Below are 22,550 nucleotides of genomic sequence, written 5' to 3' on the forward strand. Positions count from 1 at the left end.
AACATTGACCAGTGCTGCCCTACTCTTAACTGTGAAAAACACATGATTTCTTTCCAGTCTGAATCACCCCTCCTTAATCCATCACCCCCTGTCCTGTCACGACAGCCCCTCTTGAAAAGTTCTTCCCCATCTCTCTCAAAAAGGGTCACGACCACAGATCTGCTGCCTTCACCCAGCCTGCTCCGCTCCACGCTCTCCCCGCCGCCGCCCACACGAGTGCTCCCCACACAGCCGCCAGGTGGCGCTGAGCAACAGCGCGGAGCGCCCGAGCGCCTGGTGGGGCCGTGCCCGGCAGCGCCGCCCAGCGGCAAGGCGGCGACACGGCCGCAGCCCGCGGGGACGCCACGGAGGGACACGGCGGGACACGCAGCCACGGGCAGCGTTGGGGGGACACACTCATCGGTGCGCACAAACAACCACGTAGGCACTCGCGCACACAAACCCTCCCGTGTGCCCCCAGCACACTGAACCCTCCCTCCTAAGCACACACACCTGTACCACCGAATCAAGGGCATGGTTTGGGTTGGAAGGGGCCATTAGAGGTCATCTAGTCCAACTCCTCTTCAGGAAACAGGGACATCTTCAACTACTTCAGGTTGCTCAGAGCCCCATCCAACCCAACCTGAAATGTTTTCAGGGATGGGGCATCCACCATCCTCCTTGTAAAGAATGTCTTCCTTCCTCCCTTCTAATCTGAATGCCCCCTCTGTTAGTTTAAAACCATCACCCCTTGTTCTGCCATGACAGCCCCTGCTGAAAAGTCAGTCCCCATCTCTCTTACAGGAGCCCTTTAGGTACTGAAAATTTGCAGTTAGGTGTCCCTAGAGCATTCTCTTCTCCAGGCTGCACATAGAAACATAGAATCAACCAGGTTGGAAGAGACCTCCAAGATCATCCAACCTATCACCCAGCCCTATCCAATCAACCAGACCATGGCACAAAGTGCCTTATCCAGGCTCTTCTTGAAGATCTCCAGGGGTGGCAACTCCACCACCTCCCTGGGCAGCACATTCCAAAGGGAAATCACTTTCTCTGAGAAGAACTTCTTCCTAACATCCAGCCTAAACCTCCCCTGGCACAGCCTGAGACTGTGTCCCCTCATTCTGTTGGTGGTTGCCTGGGAAAAGAGACCAACCCCCACCTGGCTACAACCTCCCTTCAGGGAGTTGTAGAGAGTGAGAAGGTCTCCCCTGAGCCTCCTCTTGTCCAGCTCCCTCAGCCTCTCCTCACAGGGCTGTGCTCCAGACCCCTCCCCACCTTTGTTGCCCTTCTCTGGATACCTTCCAGCAACTCAGCATCTTTCCTAAATTGCAGAGCCCAGAACTGGACACAGGACTCAAGGTGTGGCCTAACCAGTGCTGAGCACAGGGCAGAATGACTTCCCTGCTCCTGCTGGCCACACTATTCCTGATGCAGGCCAGGATGCCATTGGCCTTCTTAGCCACCTGGGCACACTGCTGGCTCACGTTCAGCCAACTATCTACCACCCCTACTAGGTCCCTTTCCGCCTGGCTGCTCTCAGCCACTCTGTCCCCAGCCCGTAGCACTGCTTGGGGTTGTTGTGGCCAATGTGCCCAACTCTTTCATCCTTTCCTCACAGCAGAGGTGTTCCAGCCTTCTGATCATTTTTGTGCCCTCCTCTTGGAGACCCACTCCAACAGGCTCATATCTTTCCAGTGCTATGTACCACACAGGGGTACCCACACGCACTTGAGTTCATTGGAGACATTCCAGTTTAAAACCAATTAAGATTAGAAAGCCATCTCCTCCCCCATCATGCTACATTTTTGCAATATGGCACAAACCAATCTATATAGACTTAATTTTCCATTTGGCCTCCAAGCCATTACACAAGATGTTGCTCTCAAGTTTGCCGGCATTTATTGCTCTTGAATATCGAAATGGCAGGTTACAAATGCAGGACTTGCTCTGTGCCTGAGCTACCAGCACTGAAATGAACCTAAATAAAGTAGGAAATCGTGGCTCATGCAAGATTACATGTAAAGCAGGCTTGCTTCTGAGACATTTAGAGAGAGCACCTAGAGGAGAGGCTGAGGGAGCTGGGGTTGTTTAGCCTGGAGAAGAGGAGGCTCAGGGGAGACCTTCTTGCTCTCTACAACTACGTGAAGGGAGGTTGTAACCAGGTGGGGGTTCTCTTCTCCCAGGCAACCAGCACCAGAACAAGAGGACACAGTCTCAAGCTGTGCCAGGGGAGGGTCAGATAGGATGTTAGGAAGAAATTCTTCCCAGAAACAGTCATTGGAACGTGCTGCCCAGGCAAGTGGTAGAGTCACTGTCACTGGAAGTGTTTAAGAAGAGCCTGGATGAGGCACTTGGTGTCATGGTTTAATTGATTAGATGGTGTTGGGTGACAGGTTGGACTTGATGATCTCTGAGGTCTTTTCCAACCCGGTTAGATTCTATTCTATTCTACTCTAGTGATCTCCAAAGAGAACAGCCTGCTGTTTTGACAGAGCTCTGTACCCAGAGGTGATGAAATTATGCAGTGGACACAAATAGTTTCTCTGGTTTTATATGACCAAACCCAGCTTCCAGAGTCCATTTTTGTGAATGACATGATCTCAATTTGATCACAGAAAACCACATTCATTTTAACACTTGTACCCTTTTCTGTTCAGCATCGCTTCACTCGGATTTCAAGAATGAAATTGGACTAAAATAAGTAAATTGGACTTAAAAGGGCAAGAAGAAACCTCGTCCTCAGGGCCATGGTTTCAAAAACCAGCACTGTTAAGATTTTCTCACTTTAGTATAAGGTGGTGGTATTCAGCACTGTCTTATCCAAGGTCATACTGGGGTGCATCAAGAAAAGTATGCCCAGCAGATCTAGGGAGGTTATTCTCGCCCTCTACTCTGCCCTAGTGAGACCACAGCTGCAATCCTGTGTCCAGTTTTGGGCTCCCCAGTTCAAGAGAGACAGAGATCTGCTGGAGAGAATCCAACGGAGAGCCATGAGGATGATTAGGGGACTTGAGTATCTCTTATGAAGAGAGACTGAGAGCCCTGGGGCTGTTCAGTCTGGAGAAGGCTGAGAGGGGATCTGATCAATGTCTATCAATAACTGAGGGGTGGGTGCCAAGTGGAGGGGGCCAAGCTCTTTTGGGTGGCACACAGTAATAAGACAAGAAACAACAGGTTCAAACTTGAACACAGAAGATTTCACCTCAACATGAGGAGAAACTTCCTTACAGTGAGGGTGACAGAGCCCTGGAGCAGGCTGCCCAGAGAGGTTGTGGATTTCTCCTTCTCTGGAAACTTTCCAAAGCCTCCTGGATGCATTCCTGTGCGGATTCTCCTAAGTGATCCTGTTCTGGCAGGGGGGGTGAGCTGGGTGATCTCTGGAGCTCCCTTCCAACCTCTAATGTTCTGTGATTCTGTGATATAAATGTTTGGAACAAAGAGCATAATTACCGTAGAATAATAGAACTGTTATGGTTGGAAAAGACCTCTAAGATCATCATCTACCATGTCTGAAAACTTCCATCCTGTTTGTTTTCATTGCTTTCCTTTCTGCACTGAAATGTTGAGGGCTGACTCCTCAAAACAAATCAACCGACAAAAGCCCAAACAAAAACAACCCCCAAAACGCAAATCAATTTCTGTCAACAGACTGGAGAGAAACATCTTGATAATATTTCACAGGGCTGACACATCCTCATCCTGGTGTTACAGCTGCTGCAGACAAATTGCCCCCTTCCTACACGTTTCCAACGGACTGATTCTGATTTATTCAGTCAGGAGTTTTGCAAGGTGTTATGGAAGACTACATTTTATTCACATTGCTGCTCAGCACCAGGAAAGCAGGGAAGCAGACTGTAATACCTCTGGCATTATACACTACCCAGAGCCTGTGTGCCTAAGCATTTTTTTTTAACTAATAATTTCAAATTGTTATTTATTCTGTATCTGAGCCCCAAATCTGCTTGTTGGTATTATGGGTATCACAGGATGTCAGGGGTTGGAAGGGATCCAAAGAGATCATCAAGTCCAACCCCCCTGCCAGAGCAGGACCATACAATCAGGGGTGACCTCATTGCCCTCTACAACTACCTGAAGGGTGGTTGTAGCCAGGAAGGGGTTGGCCTCTTCTCCCAGGCAACCAGCACCAGAACAAGGGGACACAGTCTCAAGCTGCGCCAGGGGAGGTTTAGACTCGAGGTGAGGAGGAAGTTCTTCACTGAGCGAGTCATTCGTCATTGGAACGAGTTGCCCAGGGAGGTGGTGGAGTCATCGACCCTGGAGGCATTCAAGGGGAGATTGGACGTGGCACTTGGTGCCATGGTCTAGTCATGGGTTCTGTGTTGATAGGTTGGACTCGATGATCCTCGAGGTCCTTTCCAACCTAAGTGATACTGTGATACTGTAATCTAGCTCAGGTCACACAGGAGAACATCCAGACAGGCCTTGGAAGTCTCTAGAGAGGGAGACTCCACAACCTTACTGGGCAGCCTGTTCCAGTCTCTCACCACCCTCATGGGGAAGAACTTCTTCCTAACATCCAATCTCAATCTACCCATTTCTATTTTTTCCTATTGCCCCTAGTCCTATCATTTCCAGACACTCTAAACAATTCTTCCCCAGCTTTCTTGTAGCCCCCTTCAGGAATTGGAAGGTCACAATTAGGTCTCCTCAAAGTCTTCTCTTCTCTGGACTGAACAACCCCAATTCTCTCAGTCTGTCCTCATAGCAGAGCAGCTCCAGCCCTCTGCTCATCCTCATGGCCCTTCTCTGGACACCCTCCAGCACCTCCAGATCCTTCCTGTAACAGAGGCTCCAGAGCTGGACACAGTGCTCCAGGTGGGGTCTCACCAGCATGGAGCAGAGGGGAAGAATCACCTCCCTCAACCTGCTGGCTCTGCTTCTCCTGCTGCAGCCCAGGCTCTGCTTGGCTTTCTGGTCTGCAGGTGCTCACTGCTGGCTCCTGTTGAGCTTCTCCTCCACCAGCACCCCCAGGTCCTTTTCTTCAGGGCTGCTCTCAAGCCAGTCCCTGCCCAGCCTATATCAGTGCCTGAGATTGCCCTGACTCAGATGCACTTGGCTGCCCTCTGCTAAACTTTGCCATATCCCAAGAAGGAATTTGAAACCCTGCCTGTGTGAAAAATCAGACAGGAATCCAAGACAGAGTATACTGTTGCTAATCACTATAGGCTGAAGAGCAGTATCAGGGAACGAGCAAACAAACTCCAAGTCTGCTTTGGGAACTCTGCCACCTTCTCTTACCGTAAGGCTGAAGAACGTCTGAGATAAAGGTTTTCCCAGAGACTGACAGCAACAAGAGGCAGCCAGATGAGACACTTCCAAATAGAAACACAGGCACTTGGTATGGAAACTGCCCAAAAGTACTTTTGGCCATTAAATGCATTAATAGCATCCTTCATAGAATGGGTTGGGTTGGAAGGGGCCTTAAAGATCATCTAATGCAACATCCCTGCAGCAAGCAGGGACACCTTCTACTAAACCTTGTCCTTATTGTCCTTGACCTAGGCCTGGCCTTATTATTAGCCTCTTGTCTTACTTGGAGAAATCCTACAAAAACAGTCTCACAGAAACAACAGCAAACATGCTACACACCTTAATGAGATTTCTTTCATGAACAAGCATGCTCCCTCTCCCTCCACCCCCCTTGGCCTTCAAATTAGACTGCAACCTCATTTTGCACAATTGCTTGCTGTTGCACTGGATATTCAGAAAGCAAGAATGTGTCCTTGAAACACCATGATTCTAAGCTTCTAGTGATTAGGATAGGATAGGATAGGATAGGATAGGATAGGATAGGATAGGATAGGATAGGATAGGATAGGATAGGATAGGATAGGATAGGATAGGATAGACCAGGTTGGAAGAGACCTTTGAGATCATCGAGTCCAACCTATCATCCAACACCATCTAATCAACTAAACCATGGCACCAAACACCCCATCCACTCTCTTCCTAAACACCTCCAGTGATGTTGACACCACCACCTCCCTGGGCAGCCCATTTGAACATGGCATGAACCCCTTGCTTCAGGAGACAAGAGCTATTACTGATGGTCACGAGGAACGTAACAACAGCATGGGGAAAGAAAATGCCTCCCTGGCTTGGTTTCCACCAGGTGTCAACTTTTAGGGATCCCATTCCCATTTAGCTGCTTTGCTCACTGTGTTAAAATCAGGTTCATAGTCAAAAAGACAAAGCCACAGCAGCAGATGATGAGCACTACTGATAAAGAGATTTTACACTTGTATGTGGACAACAGACGATATAATAAACAGGAGTTTCCCTGCCTGCATGGTCCCAGACATGTCACATCCATAGCCACTTAAGTGCAGCACTAAAAAGCCTTGCTGAGGGGGGAATGGTAATTGCAGGAACCTTGGGGAATTAAAGAAAAAAAATTACCTCAAAAGACAGAGAGCAGGGCAGTTCAGCTGGCTGCTGAAAGAATGAGCAGGGCATCAGCAACTGAGATTGCTAGGAAGAACTGAGAGGAGGAATTGCTATTCAGTTGCATCCAGGAGAAGGCAAGTTATGCTGCAATTAGGAGAGGGGGCAGAGAACAGACTGGATACTGAAAAGCACCACAGCAAATCCTTAGACTTCTTAGAATTAATTCTTTTCAAACACACTGCCTCATTTTCAGATGTTTTGCTCAGATATGTTGGGTGCGAGGCAGAGGATGGTAAAAGGAATCACAGAATCGTTAGGGTTGGATGGGACCTCAAGGATCATCTAGTTCCAACCCCCCCTGCCATGGGCAGGAATAAGACTCTCCTCATTGTTATGCTGTCAAAGCTGTGGCCAGCTCTGTTTTTTTCCTGTGAAGAAAGATTCTATTGGCAAGGGCACATTAGCTCCTGTCCTACTCACAGAAAACTTCTGGTGCTGCATTCTGAAGAGAGGAAGGAAAGAAGGGAAAAGAAACCACATAAAGCATGTAAGCTCCTCTAACTTTTTGGAGCTCAGACATCAGACCTGAGCCTGCTGCAAATTTGGGCTTTGCAATTTCACTTGCACTCTCTCTGAGACCTGAGTAGAGCCAGTAAATAAATTTCCATCTTAATGTTTTTAGCACAAAATATTGAGCAATGCCACTCAAAAAAAATCAACCAAACAGCAACCCAACAAAAAGAACACCCACACATCTGCTTTCTGTTGAAAAATCTCATTTCTTCATAACAAAGCATCTGGCAGGGAGCAGAAACCCCCTTGGGTTTTCCATGAAGCTTGAGAAATTGTCAAATTTAATGGTGTTCTAGTCATGCTTGGGATACAAGTTTAGGTACAGGGAGAGCACAGCTCCCTGGAAGAAAGTTAAGCCATCCAGACAATTTCTATCACTAGATGTAGAGAGCATTTTTTAAGGACTCAGCTTTTGTATCTAAGCACCTGTGGTGGAAGGCTGGGGGCTTATGTCCCACTGCTGCCTCTCACTCCACCAAGCTGCCAGCAAGGATTTCTGTGTCTTTCCTCCAGATTGATGCACCCAAACCACAGTGCCAAAGGTAGAGTAGAGCAGAGCAGAGCAGAGCAGAGTAGAGTAGACCAGACCAGACCAGGTCAGGTTGGAAGAGACCTTCAAGATCATCACATCCAACCTATCATCCAACACCACCTAATCAACTAACCCATGCAACCAAACACCCTATCAATTCTCCTCCTGAACACCTCCAATGATGGTGACTCCACCACCTCCCCGGGCAGCCCATTCCAACGGCCAATCACTCTCTCTGTGTAGAATTTCTTCCTAACATCCAGTCTGAACCTCCCCTGGCACAGCTTGCGACTGTGTCCTCTTGTTCTGGTGCTGGCTGCCTGGGAGAAGAGACCAATCCCCGCCTGGCTACAACCTCCCTTCAGGCTAAGCAACCCCAACTCCCTCAGCCTCTCCTCACAGGGCTTGTGGTCCAAATCCCTCACCAACTTTGTTGCCCTTCTCTGGACACCTTCCAGCAACTCAACACCTTTCCTAAACTGAGGGATCTAGAACTGGACACAGGACACAAGGTGTGGCCTGACCAGGGCTGAGTACAGGGGCAGAATGACCTCCCTGCTCCTGCTGGCCACACTGTTCCTGATACAGGCCAGGATGTCATTGGCCCTCTTGGCTGCCTGGGCACACTGCAGGCTCATGTTCAGCCTACCATCAACCAGTACCTCCAGGTCCCTCTCTGCCTGGTCGCTCTCCAGCCACTCTGATGTTCTTACAGTGTGGCTCTCCTAGTCAGATTTTATTTCTGATAGGTTCAAGGCAGAGTAAGTACAAAATCACTTCTATGTCATGTCACAAAAGAGGGTTTTTTTCCTCTTTTTTTTTTCCCCTTCCCTTTTCTGTTTCCCATGTCTGTTTTGACAGCCAATGAATTATTCTGCCTGTCTTGCTCTCAGCCTAAGATGAGGAGTTGCATAAAAGAAAAAAAAGTTACAGCCTGTCACAGTCCTCAGACTAATTGGCCTGGGTGTCACTTTCCTCCCCTTGACTACCCAACGAGTTTGTCTCTCATCCTTAAATAAGGCAACAGAAGTAATTAATGTGTTCATTACCATTTTAAAAGCTGATGGAATCTGAGGCTTTCTATTCGATGGGCTTGCTGTAAGAATGTTAATTTGTCACATACCCTGCCTGGAGAACAGCTTATCAGGCAGGGCTGGAGACTTGCTCCCTTATCAAAACAGAATGCTTCCCCAGGCAGAAAACAAAAGCAGTGCTGTAGGATGCAGTGGAAAGAGCAAGGAGAATTGAGGCAGGCCCACAGAAAACCAGGACAGAATTTGGATGGCATGCTGGGTCTCAACAGCAAGTCAAACCTGAAGTTGCAGTTCACACAAAGACATTTAATGTGAACAAAACCAATGGTCAGACAGCACAGTTCAGCACAAAAATACGCTACCCAAAGGGATGCAGGGGTCAGGCTTGAGAGAGAGAGAAAAATTGAAGCCCAAGGCACACATGTAACTATGTATTGCCTCCAGTCTTTAGGGTTTGTCCTTTTTTTTCCCCTTCTTTCTTTTGAAAATTGGACCAAGAAAAACAAGTAGGAGGAGTTACACAGCCAGCTAAGCTCTCCTGTGTAAATTCATTTAGCAGTATTGTGCACATTAAGACATCTTCCCTCAGGACACAGAGGGCTGTGTACAAGTTTAAAATCATTAACTATTGTTCTCCAGTAACAACCCCCAAAGCTGTGACATCCCAAGTTTATTTAAGCTGAAAGGGTGACAAACATGAAAGCCAAGCAGCACTCCTAACTCTTCTCAGCCTTTCCTTCATTGTAACCCCAGCCAGAAGGGTCTTAGGCTCTTCATAAAACGTTTGGCAAACAAAGGCCCTGTTAATTGACAAGCTATTGCTTTTACTGCTTCCTACCACAACTTGTGGGAACGTTTTAGACTCAAATCAATTCTGCACACAAGCGTTCCCAGGAGATGCCACACGCATTCCCACTGGAAGCTACACACAAGAACTACTACACCAATCTCACATAAAGCCTTTGTCTGCTTCACTGGGCCACTTCAGAAACCTCATGCAGCCCTTTCATCCCCCCTGCTGCCTCGCAGGTCCTTTTGGGTTGGTTTGTTTGCTTACTTGACCCAGGTTCTTTGTTGTCTGCCATCTTGCTGCTTTGTTTTCCTTCCAGGATAGCTCCTTGCCTTCGCAAGGAGTGAGTTATAGCAGAGGTGCTTGTGGTCTTCAGGGCAGCCTAATGCCAATAAAAAGTAGTCCCTCATCAGAAGCTGCCTGTTAACAGCCCTCCTTTATTGTTAAAGCTCTGTGTACTTAATTCTTCTTTGTCAATAAGAACAATAAATCTCAGCCTGTTAATTACAAGAAGTTTAAGGAGACAGGAGACAGACACATGGCAGCATAAGCTCTGCTCCTTTACTTTAAAGAGCAGCAGCCCATACTCGAGGTAGAAGCCCTTATTATCACCATTTAAAAGGGGTCATCCTGCATTATTTTTAAGGAGTCCAAAATCCATCTTGCTCTCTGCATCTGTTTCCTTTAAAGGCTAAGAAGTCGCTGACACTTAGTTTCTCTGTACTGCAAAGACCGGTTCATGCAGTCTGCAGTCAGAGGGTGCTGTGCAGCAGCATTCACTTAGATCCTTCAGGACCCAGGAAGTTCTAAGTCTTTTGTGGCTTCCAGTATTAATCCATTAATTATCACAATACCATCTTGGATCACATCCTCTCTCCACAAAGAGCCCTATAAATGCGAGACTCCTTCCTCCAATTCTTCCATGTTTCCACACTCATTTTCCAGCAGGAAAAACTCACAGAAATCTGCTAAATCACACTTTTCTCTTCAGAACAGAACAGGACAGAACAAGCCAGGTTGGAAAATAGCTTTGAGATCAAGTCCAACCTATCACCCAACACCATCTAATCAACTAAACCATGGCACCAAGTGCCTCAGCCAGGCTCTTTTTAAACACCTCCAGTGATGGGGACTCCACCACCTCCCTGGGCAGCACATTCCAATGGCCAATCTCTCTTGCTGGGAAGAATTTCTTCCTAACATCCAGCCTAAACCTCCCCTGGCACAGCTTGAGATTGAGTCCTATTGTTCTGGTGCTGGCTGCCTGGGAGAAGAGACCAACCCCCAGCTGGCTACAATCTCCCTTCAGGTAGTTGTAGAGAGCAAGAAGGTCTCCCCATAGCCTCCTCTTCTCCAGGCTAAGCAACCCCAGCTCCCTCAGCCTCTCCTCACAGGGCTGTGCTCCACCCTCACCAGCTATGCCCTTATCATATAAGGCATAATGAGAGCTCTAGAATAATTTTGGTTAGAAAACACCTTTAAGACCATCAAATCCAACTGTTAAGCCAGCACTGCCAAGTCACCACTAAACCCTGTCCCTGAGCAGCACACCTACATGTCTTCTAAATACCACCAGGGATGGAGACTCCACCACTGCCCCAGGCAGCCTATTCCAGAGCTTGACAACCCTTTTAATGAAGAAGGTTCTAATGCCCAACTTAAACCTCCCCTTGACAATACTTGAGGTCAAGGGCAATAAGGCTGGTGAGAGGCCTGGAGCACAGCCCTATGAGGAGAGGCTGAGGGAGCTGGGGTTGCTTAGCCTGGAGAAGAGGAGGCTCAGGGGAGACCTTATTGCTCTCTCCAACTCCCTGAAGGGAGGTTGTAGCCAGGTGGGGATTGGTCTCTTCTCCCAGGCAACCAGCACCAGAATAAGAGAACACAGTCTCAAGCTGTGCCAGGGGAGGTTTAGGCTCAAGATGAGAAGAAAGTTCTTCCCAGCAAGAGGAAGTGGCCCTTGGAATGTGCTGCCCAGGGAGGTGGTGGAGTCACCCTCACTGGGGGTGTTCAAAAAAGGATTGGACGTGGCACTTGGAGCCATGGTTTAGTTGTCATGAGGCGTTGGGTGATAAGTTAGACTTGATCTCTGAGGTCATTTCCAACCTTATTGATTCTATGAGTCTATGCATGTCAACGAGAGAGAAAGAAAGAGCCTCACGTTGTTTTCTAACTTTCTTCTTCAATGATCAGACTCTTTTTCTTTTTTTAAACTTTGATATTTGCAAAACTAAAGGAATTTAACATTTCAGACGTGCTGTGTCCCATGCCCATGGAAGTGGCTATACTTCTTTAGTCTGAAGAAAACTAGACAAAGACTAACTAAGAGAGGGCACCGCCTGCGTCTGTAAGCTGCATTCTTTTTCTCGCTGAAGTTTAGCACCTACCAAGTCCTTACTCTTTCATATCTACCTGCACAGCCACAGCTCTTCACCTGCCTGGAGGATTCTGGTTTTTCTTAGGCTAGTCAGAAAACCATATTGTCCCGCCTTCAAAAAAAAAACTACAGACAAACTTTATGGGTGATTCCCAGGGAGACCCAGTGAGCACCCTTCCATTATCTCCTTTCCAAAGGCTTACTGCTTTCCACTTCCATCCATCCCTATGCCAACCACTTCTCCTGATGCCACTAAGACCAAATGTTTGCTTTTCCATTCCTCGCTACAACTCTCTGTTCCCATTTCTCGGCCCCCGTAGTGGGGGCAGACAGTGTCTGCTGGAGCCTGGAGGCAAATCAAGGCAGCTGGAGCACATGGAAATTTGGGAAGATCAGCATCTGGCAACACACTGAGGATGGAAATATGAATTTGGACATAGCTGCTGTTGCTACCAGCCCTCACTGAGGACACATTTAATTGCATGCTCCCCTGAGTTTCCCTGTAGACTGGAGTACCTCCCCTGCAGTCCTTTGTGGTGGAAACTTAGTTCAGCGGTTCCCAGTGCCTGGTAAAGCCAAGCCTTTGAAGCAGTATTAAGGTGCTTTATCACCTGGTTGACTGCAGGGGAGGGATCCATCTCACCTATCTTCAGCCATCTCAGAGAGGCCAGGGAGCCAGGTAGGTTCCTCTGTAGTTAGTGGAGGAAGATAGGCATCTGCAAAGTAATCCATCCTACCTCTCACTCTCTCTCTCTCCTTCCATTAACTGATGAGGAGCCCAGCAAAGCAGTTCAGGGCAGACACGTTACTCTTGAACAGCTAGAGCTAGACAAGATGAATTCCACCTTCAGTGCCCAAAACACTAACACGTGTAGCTCCTCATTACTTATCACAGTTGCAACACCTGTTACTCATTGATTTGGAAAGAGATTTTTCTTGGTGTGATTTCCTTTTCTTTGTGCAAAACTTTCATTATACTGCTCTTTGCACCCTAGCACTCAGGAACACAAGTGACAAGACATTTCCTGCACAGACCCACAAGTACACCTGCAGACCAGGACTGTGTGCATCTTGAATCCCTCTGAGCAGTGCTATAAAAGCCTCAATGGTGCAAAAAAAGAAGAGATCAAGCAGAGCTTGCTTTTAAATTCAGCTCTCCAAGTGCCTCAAACCCCCATGCCCTACTTCCAGACATTTGGGGTTGTGACAGTTTTAGGCTGTGCCTAGGAAAAATTTGCACAGATTGGGTAGAAAGTGATAGAATGTGAATAAATTACCATTGGATGTACAAGGGAAAATAATCGTAGAATCAACAAGGTTGGAAAAGACCTCAGAGATCGTCAAGTCCAACCTATCACCCAACGCCTCATGACTAACTAAACCATGGCTTCAAGTGCCGCATCCAATCCTTTTCTGAACACCTTCTCCAGGCTAAATGATAAGGTCTAAATAATCCCATTGCTCTGACAAAACTAACTCTCTTTTCAGCTTCTTCATTCTGGCAGATACCTGCTGGTAGCTTTTGCGTGGCTGTTGCTGACCTTGGCTGCATTCTGTGTTGTGGTTAAGTACTAACAAGCTACTCTCTGCTCTTCTCTCTCTCTCTTTTACCTTGCATAGGACAGGGGAAGGGAGCAGGTAGGGGGAAGCTGTTGGTAACCCCCTGGTATTGTCCAGGGGGGGTTCTTATGTTGTTTATAAACTCTAAATATATGCAAATATTGTATATTTTGTATCTATTTGTTGCATTTCCTATTTCTAGATTGTAGTTGTGAATAGAATAGAATAGATCAGAATAGAATAGATTAGAATAGAATAGAATAGAACAGAATAGAATAGAATAGAATAGAACAGAACAGAACAGAACAGAACTAACCAGGTTGGAAAAGACCTTTGAGGTCATCAAGTCCAACCTATCACCCAACACCATCTAATCAACTAAACCATGGCACCAAGTGCCTCATCTAGACTCCACTTAAACACCTCCAGGGATGGTGACTCCACCACCTCCCCGGGCAGCATACTCCAACGGCCAATCTCTCTCTCTGGGAAGAATTTCTTCTTAACATCCAGCCTAAGCTTGTAAATACAGCTTCATTTGCTTCCATCTGAGCTAGCCTGGCAATTTTATTTTGGGGTCAATTTCAACCCACCTCAGGGTTTCACTTGCTCCAAATCCTTTGGGAATCCCAGTTAAGAGCCCAGCATCACTTTTGTGAAGCAAGGCTGCTCCGGCACCACCTGCAACACGACCATCCTGACAACCACCCTCCCTGCAGGACAGACAAACAACGTGACCCTTCCTAGCCCCCCCAGCCCTCGGTCACCCCAGCAATGCCACGATCCAGCCTCTAACCATTTCCCAAGCGGTTCTGCTGCCCTTCTCCCTACAGAGGCATGGAGAGCGCAGGGTACCAGGCTGTGGCATCTCCATAGCGCTGTGCGCTCTCAGCATGGCGGTGCCTTGTACCACCACATGCCTCACATGCCCGAACCTGCAGCACCCACAGTCTGGGTAACAGCACTGGGAGTCCAAGGGGGCCTCGTTATGAGTTTGGATACTACCATTTACAGATAAGCTTCTCCATGGTTACCGCTCTCATGCAAGGTCACTTGCCTGCCAAACCTCTTCTCCTCCCTCCCTGTCTCTCCCTCCTTCCTCCTCCACTATTTTTTTTCCTTTTTTCTTTCCAAACATGCTACATCAAAAGAGAAAATGAAAACATCTAAGATAATCACAGCCTGACTGTTTTAATGCAGGCTGGGGGAAAGGCACCAAGTAAGCCAAGCGCTCTCCGCTGCGCAAGCAGAAACACACACTCGACCTCATAAAAGTGGTATCTGTGAAACAACACTTGATGAAAGCAGCCAGTCCTTCACATTTAAGTAGGTGCTTATGGGAGGGAAAATATCCAAGGCTTCCCTATCAGGAAAAGCATGACCAGGCCAGCCAGATGAATTATAGCAAGACAGCTGGGTTTCAGCCGGGGTGCGAGGAGATCCCTATTATGCCCTCCACCTTTCTTACACAAATGCCTCTCCCCAGAGAAACTCAGTCATTAAAAGGCAGCTCACTGGCTCCTGACAGGCAATATGCATTGAGTGAGAGGTGATACATTTTCATTTTCAGCAAGAAATCTTAGTCACCCCAAGGAGCAGCTCGCTCAGGAGAGCAGTAATGGAATACAAGAGGCTTTCATCTCTGCCGACAGCACCGCCTGGCTTGGAAGCAAAATGTAGTATCTAATGGGTTGCTTTGGTCACCTCCATGAAAAGAGATTGGTGGGTTTGATCCAGATTTCACCAGCCAATAACTAGAACCACAAGTGTTGGTGGGTAAGTGGGCCATGAGGATGAGCAGAGGGCTGAAGCTGCTCTCCTATGAGGACAGACTGAGGGAGTTGGGGCTGCTCAGTCTGGAGAAGAGAAGGCTCTGAGGATACCTAATTGTGGCCTTCCAGTATCTGAAGGGGGCTACAAGAAAGCTGGGGAGGGACTTTTGAGGGTGTCAGGGAGTGATAGCACTGAGAGGAATGGAGCAAAACTAGAAATGGGTAGATTCAGATTGGGTGTTAGGAAGAAGTTCTTCCCCATGAGGGTGGTGAGAGACTGGCACAGGTTGCCCAGGGAGGTGGTGGAAGCCTCATCCCTGGAGGTTTTGAAAGCCAGGCTGGATGTGGCTGTGAGCAACCTGCTGTAGTGTGAGGTGTCCCTGCCCATGGCAGGGGGGTTGGAACTATGATTCTAAGTGTTCTGAAAATATACATTTTATTACATTGAGGACCAAGTAAATTGTCCACACACAGCTGTGTTGCTGCATTTCCCACCCTTCCGGGTTGTGGAGCACCAGGGAAGGACCACAAGCAGCCAGTCTGCCCCAGTGAGATGGGAATCTCCAGCTCCTAAGAGTTCATTTGCATAAGCCATCTGTGTCAAAAACAACAACCATCAGCATCTAGTAGGCATCACTTTGAGCTGAAAATACCACCAGCTTGAACTGCTAAAGAGCTTTCCACAGACTGGGCCCCTCCATCCAGGCCTGTTTATGTGTGTTGACTTTTAGTGTGCATCCCTTTCCAGCGGTGAAATTCCTTTTCTGTAGGTAGTCCCTCATTTTAATACATTTAGCCATAGCAGGGACACTCAACATCTCTCCAGGAAAACAAACCACAGCCATCCCTCCTTACTTTCTTTTGGCTCAATGCTACCTGCAGTCCCAGCCTGAGCTACTGGTGGGACAGTGATGGAGTCTGGGATAATCATAGAATCCCAGCATGCTAAAGCAGATTCACCTAGAGCATGTTGCACAGGATCATGTCCAAGCACCTTCTGAAAGTCTCCAAAGAAGGAGGTGCCACAAACTCTCTGGACAGCCTGTTCCAGTGCTCTGTCACTCTCACACGAAAGAAATTGTTCCTGATCACACAGTATCACACACAGTATCACCTAGGTTGGAAAGGACCTCGAGGATCATCGAGTCCAACCTATCAACACAGATCCCATGACTAGACCATGGCACCAAGTGCCACGTCCAATCTCCCCTTGAACGCCTCCAGGGTCGATGACTCCACCACCTCCCTGGGCAACCCGTTCCAATGACGAATGACTCGCTCGGTGAAGAACTTCCTCCTCACCTCGAGTCTAAACCTCCCCTGGCGCAGCTTGAGACTGTGTCCTCTTGTTCTGGTGCTGGTTGCCTGGGAGAAGAGACCAACCCCCTCCTGGCTACAACCACCCTTCAGGTAGTTGTAGAGGGCAATGAGGTCACCCCTGAGCCTCCTCTTCTCCAGGCTAAACAATCCCAGCTCCCTCAGCCTCGCCTCGCCTTGCCTCTCCTCTCTCCTCTCCTCTCCTGATGTTTAGATGGAACTGGGTACCACAGAAGAGAATCTGGCCCCCATCCTCTTGACCTCTGCCCTTTAGATATTTAAAAGCACTGATAAGATCCCCTCTCAGTCTTCTCTTCTCCAAGCAAAAGAGCCACAGGTCTCACCACCCTTCCTGAAAGAGAGATGCTCCAATCCCCCTTCTCATCTTTGTCACTCTCTGTTAGACAGCAATCCACCATTAGAAAAGCCTGCTCCGAAGTAAAATGCAGAACTCACCCTGAAGTGAGAGTGCCTTGAAGCCTTACACCACCCTCCCAAAATCCCTTAGCAATGCTTTTTGCCACTGCCTCTGCCATGCCTCCACAAAAGCCTCCCTAAGTAGTTCCAAACTGAAATCCCAGGACAGATCTGATTCAGGGTGAGGAGCTACCTGCACAAGTTACCGCACATCCCACACAAGTCATTACATGACCAAATAGGTATCTTTAAATAAGATATCCACCAACTGTTTAGGGAAGAGATTCACTGGGGACCCATTTCCAAAAGGCAATGTACATAAAGCAGGCAGCAAATTGTTATCACAGCCCTGAGAATGCCCTGTTGTTTGCCCCAAATTTAAATTACACTGAAATTAGCAAAGGCCCAAGCTCTAAAGGAAATGAATAAGAGGGTTAAAAAAAGGCATTACAGAGAGAGGGAAGAGAGGTCAGCTGCTTTTATTATTTAGGGAACAAAGGGAAGTTGATCAAGGGGATATGGGCACACCAACAACTGGGCAGCAGGCAATATCTGTACAGTACCTACAAAAGAGCAAAGAGCAGCCTAAAAAGACTCCAGCACGTGTTCACACACTTCTCAACCACACAGAACTGCCTTCCCCTGGCGAACAGGACCAAGGAAAGCTGGAGTGTAAAGCTCCTGATTTACAGCTGAAATGAGAGGGGGGCCACTGAGTACAGAGGCAGCAACGTTCCTCAGCCTGGGACAGGAGGCATTCAGCAGAGCAGGAGCCCAGGGTGTATGTCACTGTGACATGTGTGACAGCGTATTTTCATTATTACAGGATTAAAACTGAAGGGGGGGGGGGGGGGAGGGGAGGGGAAGACAAACCCCAAACAAAATGACCTGGGCAGCCTAATTCTCCACAGGAGCAGTGATGATTTAGGGTAAATTAACCTTGCAGATAATTTTTTTTCCCCAAGTTTCTGCAGCAGCTTCATGCAATGTTTGTGTGTGCCTATGCCTAAAACACAAACTCATTTGTTAGATCCTGCTCTTCTCTCCTCCACTCTAATTTTGTTTTCATGATGAGGGAGAGCTATGCCTGGTCCTGACAAAACACTTGGCATTCTAGTGAAATGTAAAGTCCTCCAGCCTTGCATTTTTCTGCTGATAACCAGCCCATCGATTGCAACAAAAGCAGCAATTTGAACTTTGCATTTCACTGGCCTCGACAGAGCAGACCAATGAAGTCAAAGTTATCTGCCCCAACTCACACAGCATTATCTTTTCACTTAATGGAAGTGAAAGAGAAGCCTGTGCTCATTACCCAAAGGATGCAATTATTACTTCCTCTCTATAGTGTTGCAAGTCAAGGATAAAATCCAGGATATGACCTTTTAATTAAGTATCAAGCCAAAATCCACCAGGGACAGCCTAAGGAGTCTCCCCTCATCCTTTCACACAGTAATTCAGTGCAAAGGCCCTTGCTGAAAGGAATCCTAGCAAAAGATTGGTTTAAGTAAACATCTGATAAATGTTGATCAGCAGATGAAACCCAGAAAGCTTTCTGTCTCCTCTTGCATGATCTCTTCACACACACAAAAAAGCCAGTTTAACACATCTACCACAATATCCTGCTCTAGCTGTACACAACAGAAGGTCACCAAAAAAAAAGGTAATGAGCTCATGGGTGCAGTGAAATCTCTACCAGAGACCTGAGCTCCAACAGAAGAAAGCATAACAGCATTTTGTGCTTTGTCCTGTCAATAATAATGTGCCTTTGGAAGTTCATCTAGTGAGACTCAATGTCAAGAAGCAAACACTTACAATACAAGAGCACTTGGTGCATTTGTTTCCTTCAGGCCTAAATTCTTCTCCTTCGTTGTAAAGTCTCCCTTCGAATACACAACCTGGAAAAGAGCAGGTGAAGAACTTGAGCTCAGCATAGCACAGCTGCTTTTTGTCTGTCACACACCCCACCACAGCACAATGCAATAGAATCCCAGGGTGGCTTAAGTTGGAAGGGACCTTAGAGATCATCCACTCCCGCCATCCTCTCTGATACAAATCATTCCAGAAGCCTTTGGTGTCTTGAGGACACCAAAATATCTTCTGGGTGAAAGCAAGCACCCCCCCTACAGGAGGATTTGAAATCAGGGAAATGCTGTCTCCATTAAAAGTGGCTTTCATAGAACCATTTTGATTGGAAGAGACCTCTGAGATCATCGAGTTCAACTGGTAAGCCAATGCTGCCAGGCCACCACTAAACCCATGGCACTTTGAAACACTTTTCTAAGCTGTTTGCTTTTTATTACTCATTCTTACTCCTTGAGTTTATATTAGATGTTGGCAGAAATTATATAGTCAATTAGAATATAGCAGACCCATGATAAGCCCATAAATTATAACTAATTAGAGTATCACAAACTCCTTATTTCACAGCTGGAGCAGAGCTTACACAGGAAACCAAACCAGCCGATAAACCCACGCTGATTTGTCACCGTGCTTTACAAAGGCAACCCATTCCCACCCCCCTTCAAAGAACTGAGCCTCAGGTTTTAGGATTGCTCTTACACTTCTCCTAACAAAACCCCAGACGTCATCCAGGCAAACTCAGCTGACAGACCTGCTGAAAAATGACATGAATGCATCTGTGGATATCGCCACAGGCTGTTGTCTGTGCATCCCCTAGTTGGCATCTCATCTACTGAGAAATATTAAGCATGCTCTCCTTGTGCCATTTACTGCATTGAGAGCCACTGGTTCACCTTTTAAGTAACTTGTCAAGCATGGTCAAGCTCAAGGCAACCTCCCAGGCAACAATGGTTATCATTAGACATAGAGCAGCACATGTGGAAGAGCATCTTCCCATGAAACCTCACCTGGACACACAGGACAGCACAGTCCCTTGAGTTTGGAAGGGTTTTTGCAATGAACCACACACTGTACCTCCGACTCTACTATCACTCCCTCCTGAAAGAGAAGCAGATCAGACAGGTTCACTGTTAGTGTGGTGGTGACTTTAAACAAGCAAAAAATCCAGGGTTTCTAGCAGGGCAATTAAAGCCCTGCACAGCTGCTGAGCCCTGCATTTCAAAAGCTCTTTTCTTCCTGTACCTGCTGCCTGCTATCAGCATTCAGGTCACAGCAGCCAAAAGACCCACTTGAGTCTCCCTGACTCCAGGATTTGCCTTAGAATGCATCAGGTAAGAACCCAAGCACCTCCTTAGGAAAAGGAATTCTGTTTTATCAGGAATCCTTAGCCTCAGTAATCTGCCATGCAGCTCTGGTGGAAAACAGGCCAGATGCAAGGCATTCTCCTCCCTCTCCCCTTGGAGGTAAAATAGACTTAGAAAAGCAGATAAAAGCATCTTGTTCTGTGGAGGGGAGACGCTTATCTTTGATGCTTGGCCTGATAACTATTAGTAAATTAACATTTCCTGTACTTCTTGTTCCTGAAGCCAAGAGTCCTCCTGAACAAACCTGGGTGTGAGGATCTGGGCACAAAAGGTCACGACTTTTTTCTGCTGCTTTGCAGCTTTGCAAGTGGGAAGGCAAAAGAAACCTAGCTTTAAAATGTATGGATACAGGGTAAACAGGATTACCCAGTTTGGCATTTAGACACTGAAACAGGCAATAAAGAATTACTCATCTCATGCAGCTAGCAGTGATAAGGGCATCTCAGTCCCCACTGTATCTTTTCATGGAGTGCAAAGGATACAGAATACTGCTGCTTCAGCCTCATCTTAGGGTATGTGTCGCTTAAAAATGGGGGTGGGTTTCACAGAACAATGTCACAGAAAAAGAGGAAAGTCTTGAAACTCTCTTCTCCTCTGTGTAGAAGCTCTTTACGCTCATTTATCTCTCCTCCTGCCAACAGCTGCGATTCTTAGTAGCTGCCTGAGTGTTGTTACTAAAATTGGGTCAAATTGTCAGCAAAAAAGGGCAATTCACAGACAGAAACTAAAATCCCCTACATCATTACTTGATTTGTTCCTGAAAATGGACAACCTGGCAAATCTTATGGTTGCAGATAGGCAAGCTACCAAAAATAACATCATTGCATCCATGGAAAGAAGATGTGGTTGTGGGTCTCTCTCAAATACAGCCCCACGTAAGGCCCATGGACACAGCCACACAGAAGTGATCATTTCTATCTCACAAAACAATCAGCACACTGGGGAGGGGGGGGAATTAAATAAAAGAGGACTTATTTCAGGGGTCAAGACAGCAGGAAGTAGCATGGCTGTGTACATGTGTTTCAGCTATGTTTGGGTAACACAGAACTGAAGCCATGTAAAACTTGCCCTTCTGAAAGGGCTGGTTATAGCTGGCCACATCTGAGTGGATCTAGCCCACTTCAAATGTACAGTCCCCACTCTGCTTGGAGTATAAAATGTCAGGTTGTTTGCACTGGATGGGAAAAAAAGGGCTCAGAGTTGCATGGGAAAAGCTGCCCACTCAGTTAGCATGACGCTGATGACATCCTTACCTGGCACTGGGTATGTAATGCAGGGATTGCTAGGGAGGGTGCCATTTCATAGAGCTGTTGTAGGTTTTGCCTCCAAAACTGCAGTCTAGAGGAAGAGACAGAAGCAAATCAGTTCAGCTCAACACAAATGATCTTGTGGGAAGCTGCTGATGAGTAGCACTCTAACACAACCTGTTCTGTACTCTGGGTTAACAGAAGAGGTAGAACTAAGACTGACAAGGATTGTGGTCCTGTGAGGGCTGGCACAACCATCGCTCTGTCCACCTGATGCTGGCCAAGTTCCTTATTAACTCCAAATATTTAAAACAAACCAAATTCAGTGACACTTTACTTAAAAATGGATTATTGGTTCCTATTCTAGAGTCCATTTGGGTGCTGCTCAACCACTCATGCACTGGAGGGGGAAGAGGGAGGGTAAGAGAAGAGCTGGAGATGTTCATCATCCAGCCTGGCTATGCTATCCTCTCCACTAGCTGAAACCTCCAGGGACAGCTCTTGCTGTCTGAACCAGCATAGCTCAGCTGACACCAGCAGAGCTGCCTCTCCTTTATAGAATTCATGACTGCTTGGGTTTGGAAGGGACCTTTAAAGGTTATCTTGTCCAATTCCTCTCCAGTGAGCCGGGACATGTGCAACTAGACCAGGTGGCTCAGAACCCCATCCAACCTCACCTTGAAAGTTTCCAGGGATGGGGGAATGGAGCAAAACCAGAAATGTGTAGATTCAGATTGGATGTTAGGAAGAACTTCTTCCCCATGAGGGTGGTGAGGAGACTGGCACAGGTTGCCCAGGGAGGTGGTGGAAGCCTCATCCCTGGAAGTTTTAAAGGCAGGCATGGATGTGGCTGTGAGCAACCCGATCTAGTGTGAGGTGTCCCCTGCCCATGGCAGGGAGGATGGACCTGGGCTGATCCTTGTGGTCCCTTCCAACCCTAACAATTCTATGATTCTATGATTCTCTCTGGGAAGCCTGAACCAGTGTTTCACCAACCCTCAGTGTAAAAAATGTCTTCCTTCTATCCAGTCCAAATCTCTCCTCCCTTAGTTTAAAGCCAATATTCCTTGTCCTGTTGCCATAAACCCTGCTAAAAAGTCTGTCCCCATCCTTCTTATAGCCCCCTGAAAAGCTGCACTAAAGTTTCCATGAAGCCTTTTCTTCTCCAGCCTGAACAATCCAAACTCTCTCAGGCTGTCATCACAGCAGAGCTGTTCCAGCCTTCTGATCACTTTTGTGCCCACTCCAACAGGTCCATGTCCTTCCTGTGCTGAGGATTCCAGACCTGATACAGCACTGCAGGTGGTGTCTCACCAGAGC

The 22,550-nt window shown here is 47.3% G+C and overlaps 1 protein-coding gene across 1 annotated transcript in view; it reads right to left on the reverse strand.

Moving 5' to 3' along the window:
• BMPER (BMP binding endothelial regulator) overlaps positions 1–22,550 on the reverse strand; it is a 209,491-nt gene that overhangs the window by 138,960 nt on the left and 47,981 nt on the right. Inside the window, 4 exon segments of the mRNA XM_068168656.1 lie at positions 18,572–18,654; positions 19,627–19,717; positions 21,237–21,266; positions 21,269–21,321. Coding sequence (XP_068024757.1) covers positions 18,572–18,654; positions 19,627–19,717; positions 21,237–21,266; positions 21,269–21,321 — 257 coding nt within the window.

Source organism: Melanerpes formicivorus, unplaced genomic scaffold (assembly GCF_026170545.1).
Source record: "Melanerpes formicivorus ecotype bairdi unplaced genomic scaffold, bMelFor1.0.p_v2 SCAF_148, whole genome shotgun sequence".
NCBI lineage: Eukaryota > Metazoa > Chordata > Aves > Piciformes > Picidae > Melanerpes > Melanerpes formicivorus.